Below are 6,269 nucleotides of genomic sequence, written 5' to 3'. Positions count from 1 at the left end.
GTGGGGTGTGGGGGTGTGGGCCGGGAGGGGGAGCGGGGTTAGAGAGATGGCCGACTAGCAGTGGCGGAGACAGGGGGGTGCCAGTAGGGGCCCTGGCCCCCCTAATATCCAAGATTTGTTGATAATTTGCTTGTGAACAGTGTAAAATTAGTCATTACTTGCTGCTAAATGCCTCTTTCAATGGTTTGGCCCTCCCCAATCTGATTCACCATCACTTGGCCCCCTCAATCGATTTTTTCTGGCTCCGCCATTGCCGGCTAGGCCGGAGACGACGGAATGCTGGAGCTGGGAGGTGCGTGGAAGTGCCGCTTGCCATGGTGGCAGGCGGTTCGGCCAGTGACAACAGAGAGTGTGGGGAAGGAGAACCCAAATAGGAAGAACAACAATATATGAAAAAGTTCGACTTACATCAAATTTAAAATTTAGACAACTTACAAATAGTCGCTCACATGTCATTTAACAACACGAATGCATGTAAAAATGCATAGACAAAGGCAAAAGCGAATGAAAATGAAACAAAATAAAGAAACGGTAAAGAAGATTACATGATACATGGATTGCTGATTAGGATTCTGTGACAACTGACAGACTATATCACTTCATAAGAAGTAAAATTAATACACTTAGTATATCTCAACCCAGTTAGAGACCAATCATTCGCTAATGAATTAATAACAGGGATAAATTAGCCTCCGCCCTAGCAACAAGCTCGATTCCTTCGGAATCCGCACTCGGAAGTCGTTGAAGTTTCTACGGCAGCATTGCGAACGTCGAAATGTCGCCCCAGGACGGGATCGAGCCGCCGCAGTTGTTGTTGTCGTTCGACGTGGCGTTATCGTCCCCGCCGCCGCCGCTACTCCGGCTGCTGTTGATGTTGCTACTGGCGGCGCCCACGCCGGCAGCGGGTTGGGGCGGGGAAGGCAGCGCGTAGGAGTTATCCATGAACCACGTCGTGGCCGCCGGCAGCGTCTCCATGCAGCCGGATAGCCCCGCCATCTGCAGGAAGGTGCCGCCTCCCCCGAACTGCGCGGCGGCTGGCATGCCATTGCTGCCACCACCGACGGCGTGGGGGTGGGAGGAGGAGGAGGCGCTAGGCGGGCCGAGGAACATGGTGGCGACCCGCTGCTGCTGCAGCTTCCAGTGGAGGTCCTGGTTGATGAAGCTGAGCGACTCGATGGACGACGCGATGGCGCTGCTCGCCGCTCCGTTCCCGGCTCCTCCTGATCCGTTGGTTGCGTGGCGTGCGGCGCCACCGCCGTTGGTTTCCCCCGAGGACCAGTCCCCGAACGGCACGTACTGGCCGACGACGGCCGGGGAGTGGAGCACCGGCAGCATGCCGACCACGCCGCGGAAGTCGCCGCCGCCACCAGGAAACCCGCCCACGCCCATCCTCGCGGCGTGCTGGTCCTGGTCGGCGGCGCCCCCGGCCGGGGTGGTGAGGGAGAGGCCGCGGGAGGCGGAGGAGGCGGAGCGGGAGCGCTTGTTCTTGCGGCAGCCGCCGCCGACGGGGACGCTGCGGAGCGCGCCGCCCTTGGTCCAGTACCGGCGGCAGGTCTTGCAGAAGTGGCGCGGCTGCGACAGGCTGTAGTTGTTGTAGTAGCAGAACTTGGTGTTGGGCGAGTCGCAGCGCGGGCACCTCACGGCCTGCTCCGCCGGGGGCGGCGGCAGGGCCGGCGGCGTGCCCGCCTTGCGCCGCCCCGCCCCCGCGTCGTCGGCCGTCGTGGACGCCATCCGATGACGTACGCGCGTACGTGGCCTCTTCTCCCAACGAGGCACGTAGGAAGCGAGAGGCAGCTAGCTAGCCGGCCAGCGACAGCGAGCAATGGTACGGCTGTGGATTGGGTGCTGGCCACGGACGCGGGGAGGAAGGTGGGAGGGGACACGGGCGCGTATATACGGAGGGAGAGGGAGACGGAGCACGGAGGTGGTGGAGGTGGAGATGGGAATCATGGGATCGATGTGGACGGAGGGTTTCCTGGCGGGGAGGGAATTAGGTTAGCCGTGAGCGGGTTATTGAATGGCGTCCCGTGCGATGCGAAGCTAGGCTGGCTGCGACTGTGTGCATGGGTTTAACGGGAGAGGGGAAAGCGACGGCGATCGTCACTGCAGAGTGGCGCCTGTGATTGCCATCAAGTGCCCGGCCCCAGCCCAGCCCAGCCCAGCCCAGCCCAGCCCAGGATTAGCTAGCTAGCTGCAGGACAAATAACTAGCCTTGATGGTCGACGCCCGATGCTTCGGCTGGACCCACTATCCAGTGCGTACGTACGTACTGCCGCTAGCTGCTGCATCCATGATCCATCCACCTCCTGGCTGGCCAGCCGGGCGCCTCAGATCCGTCTCAAATGTTCGGACGAACGAATCGATCAGTCACCGATCGAAAAAATCAACTCATATGGACGTCTCAAACGTCTGGGCTGTCCTGCGCCGCTTATATCCAGCCAAATGTAGGATGGATATGAGGCGACCCGGGTGCTCCCGCCACGTCAGCCCGGTTCACCATCGACCCACACCATCCCCACAAAAACCATAGTCCGTCCCCTGTATGAACCCTAGATCTTACTCCACTCTTCCATCTCGCTCCGTCCCCTCCTCTCCCTCTTCGATTTCGATCGAATCCGGCGAGATGTCGAGCTCCGGCAGCCACTCCGGCTTTGACCTAGACGTCGAGGAGGAGCTGGCCCTCTACATTGCGCTGGAGCGGTCCAAGGTGGACAGAGGGGCAGCGCCGGATCTGCATTGTCGCCGATCTCCCGTCGATGTAGCGCGGACGCCGGAGCTGGCCCCTCCCGACCCATGCGCAGCTCCCTGAGGGTTGCGTAGCCTGCTCTCGTGCCAGCCGCTGGTCCACACGGGCAGCGGTGGGTGCTAGTGCCCGCTTCGCTCGTCCGCACGCGCACGCCAGAATCAGTGGCGCGTGCCGCCCGCCGCGAGAGGCAGCGAGCAAGGGAGGGAGACACGGCAGAGCTCGGGGATTACATGCAATGCCCGGCGGTTTTTACCACACCCACGGGGATTACATGTAATGCCCGGCGGTGAAATTTAATAGCCGAAGGTGAAAACAAAACTCTCACCTATGAGTGAAAATGGCCGACGGTACATGTGTGCCTCTCGATTATTTGAGAAAATACCTGACGGTGTATAGTGATAACCGATGGTTGACTTTCCCTCTCGATGATATGTTTCAATGGACAACATCGATAAATGTAGAATGACAGATGTTATATTCCAGATAATTCCGTATAAGAAGATTCCAAGAACTAAGATCTAGCATTGTTATTGTAAGAGAGTGCATTATGTTTTTTTTTCATAATTAATATATAGGATGCTTAAAAACGGTATATGACAAAACAAATATGATGGTTAAAAATTGCGCTTCCAAAAGTACTAGCTTGCTAATTTCTTAATTATGGACTTTGTAACTTTCCTTGTACGTACCTTTAGTTTTTCGGAAACACTAACGCCCACACGTGTGGCACTTCTCCAACTCGCCCGCACGTGTTGATCGCCGTCGATTCGTTTGTGCACGAATCTTGACACGGGATGGCAAATTTCGTGTGCCATGTAGGACAAAGCATGTGTGTGGTGTGTAGTTGGTTCGCCCGCACGCCGTTTCTTCCTCGGACGACAGCGGTTTGCGAGTCGGGGCATGCGGTGGAACTGCTGTCGCGCCCGATGAACGGGCTGCTCGGGTGGCCAAGCTCAAGCGGCAGTAGGACGGGCCGTCCGTCCGATGAAGGGGCTCATCGTTCTCTCCGATGACGACCACAAGTCCACCTCGAACGATTGCGATGATCCACCACCTGCCGCCGACGCCTATAACTGCGCCGGCGACCAGAAGGGCAAAGGCCCAACGAGGAAGTGGTGAATCTTCGCCGTCTCCATCGTGAGTAGCTTTTGAAGATCCGTCCGTGATCTTTTGGTGATCGGATGTGCATACCTATGTCCGTTTCCTAGTCCGTGTGGTGATCTACGTGATTTATGTTTTTTTACGTAATTTTATGTTCACATTGCATGGCAGTATGGATATAGGGTATTAGATATGAGGAGTGTGGGTGTGGAGGACACAAATTGACGAGTGCCCAGCCAGTGTCCGCGGTTAAGGGCCGAATTTGGTGACCTCGACTGTAGATGCGCGTCTGCGGGCGTTTTAGGGGCTGAATTTGGTGACCCGGCTATAGATGCTCTCATGCCCTTCCGTACAGCTTCAACCATGTATACCCCCTCTTTGGAGCTTTTGGAAATCGAGCACTAAGCTAAGAGCAACTCTAGCATAGTTGTGTATGTGCTGTCGTCAAAGCATATATGGAGCGTATTCCTTAAAATTTTAGAAGCTGCCGAGGAAAGGTGCAAACCCAGAGTTTCCATATTTCAGCCCTCAATTTCCCCCCTCATATTCATTCTATCACTCGAATTAACGTTTCTTGCAATCTCCTTTTTGCCGGAACGTTACATATGTAATAATCTCCTTCTTGCCGGAGCGTTTCATATAATTAATCTCAAAAGTAATCATGCACATATTTTTTTAAACAAGTTACATGAGCAAAAAAATAAAGCACTCAACCATATGCATATATCACATGTCGCATGCTTCACTATTTGCATTGCTCCCTCCTCCGGTGTGTGCATCGTCATCTCCTCACGCGTGTTTGGAGCTCCATGTCATCCTATAACGCGTGATCTCCGCTCACATCAACTACCTTACATCTACCCTCTCTTCCAATCAAGTATCGAGCCTTTTGAGGTATGGCCTGATAGCGCGGCATCCTCTGCGTCATATTCGGCTTGGCAATGTACGCCTCCCCGCTCACCATCATGGTACGTACCCATCAATCCCAAAACGATCTTGCAATTGGTCCATGGCATTTGGATCCAGCATCATGAACCGCTTCCCCTCGGCTATCCTGGCTTGCGACAACCAGTCCACCTCCAAAATACGCGAAAACATTACAAAACACAAACATTGCACAATTGCAACCATTGTTTCTATAGCCACATTGCATTCAACCGAAGCAATCCAAAGAAAAGACGAGACAGGATGTCCTTTTTTACCTCGTCGGCAAATCTTTGGGCGGGGTGAACCCGATAGGCACCCGAGTTCGCCCGCCGCCGAGATGAAGAGAAGATGTGGATTTGGGGCGCCCCGTCTTCTTCCTCTATTTCTTCGTCGACGACCCCCGTGGCCACAAGCTTCAAACATGGGCCGGTCATTGTGTGCGTCTCATCAATTTTCCTCGGAGTCTACGCGTGCAGTACGTATTTTCCGGCCTACGATCCAACAGTGTGGAGCTGCGCTTGGGCTCCATTCTCCTCGCTGGCCAGTAGTAGTAACTATTGTCTGCACTGCAGAAAGGAGCCAATAAGAAGCTGCCGCTATTCTCAGTACGTGCATGCGAAGAGATCACAGAGAGGATGCATTGCAGCTCCACTGCTCCATTGCAGCACAGCAGCGGAGCAAAGCGTGTCCAGGGGAGACAGGCGGGGCAGAGTACGTGCTCTGCCGCCGCTGCTGCTCCACCGTTGACGATGACGAGTGATGGATTCTGCCAGTGCCAGCAAAATCACTGTGGATGGATGGATATGCGTGCTTACAGTAGGTTCAGACGGAGTAATATTCAGTCTCGCACACTTTTCACTACCCATGGCACTTCGAGCTGCCTTTTGTTTTAGCGGACCTTCGGGCGCGGCTATGTGTCGCCCGAAGCGAGCCATACGCCAACGCCAGCAGCTGTTTGTTTTGTTTTTCGCTTTTTGTTTGTACTAGGACGAATGCCGGTGCGTTGCAAAACGCGAAAAAAATCGCAAAACCTGTTCGGCGTGCCATTACGCACCATTGCTTATATGCATGTTTTAAACCTGTTCACCCGGAGCCTTCAAGGCCTCGGTGTTTTCCTCATAATCTGTTTATTTATTCCTGGCACTTTGGCTGATATTTAAGGAAATTTGCGAACTTATTTATACTGGTGGGAACGGTTTTTATTTTTCGTGTAGGCCAATCGCGAAATGTCACCCGTGGCCCATAAAAAAGGCCCAACAATGCAACTACTTGGACCACGTACAAGAGTGAGGCTGTGCGTGCAGTACGGCGTGGCGGCTATATCTCGCTTTACGCAGGATGGAAGGATCTCTCGCATGAAGACGATACAGTAATGGGCCGGGCCAGTAGCGGTAGTAAAACATGAGAAAAGGGAAGAGAAAAATAGGGCACGCGAGGATATGATCCCAGGTCGTGGAACTAAATAAGGCACATGCTACTTTAGGGTGAAAATATC

At 54.3% G+C, this 6,269-nt stretch overlaps 1 protein-coding gene across 1 annotated transcript; it reads right to left on the bottom strand.

Moving 5' to 3' along the window:
• Positions 1 to 604: 604 nt before the first annotated feature.
• Positions 605 to 1,906, bottom strand: LOC123184574 (dof zinc finger protein DOF5.7). The gene has a single exon (XM_044596672.1). It carries the CDS (start codon positions 1,729 to 1,731, stop codon positions 751 to 753), a length of 981 nt encoding a protein of 326 aa, XP_044452607.1. The 5' UTR covers positions 1,732 to 1,906; the 3' UTR covers positions 605 to 750.
• Positions 1,907 to 6,269: the final 4,363 nt, after the last annotated feature.

This window comes from Triticum aestivum, chromosome 2A (assembly GCF_018294505.1).
Source record: "Triticum aestivum cultivar Chinese Spring chromosome 2A, IWGSC CS RefSeq v2.1, whole genome shotgun sequence".
NCBI lineage: Eukaryota > Viridiplantae > Streptophyta > Magnoliopsida > Poales > Poaceae > Triticum > Triticum aestivum.
This window is presented reverse-complemented; position numbering and strand designations above follow the sequence as displayed.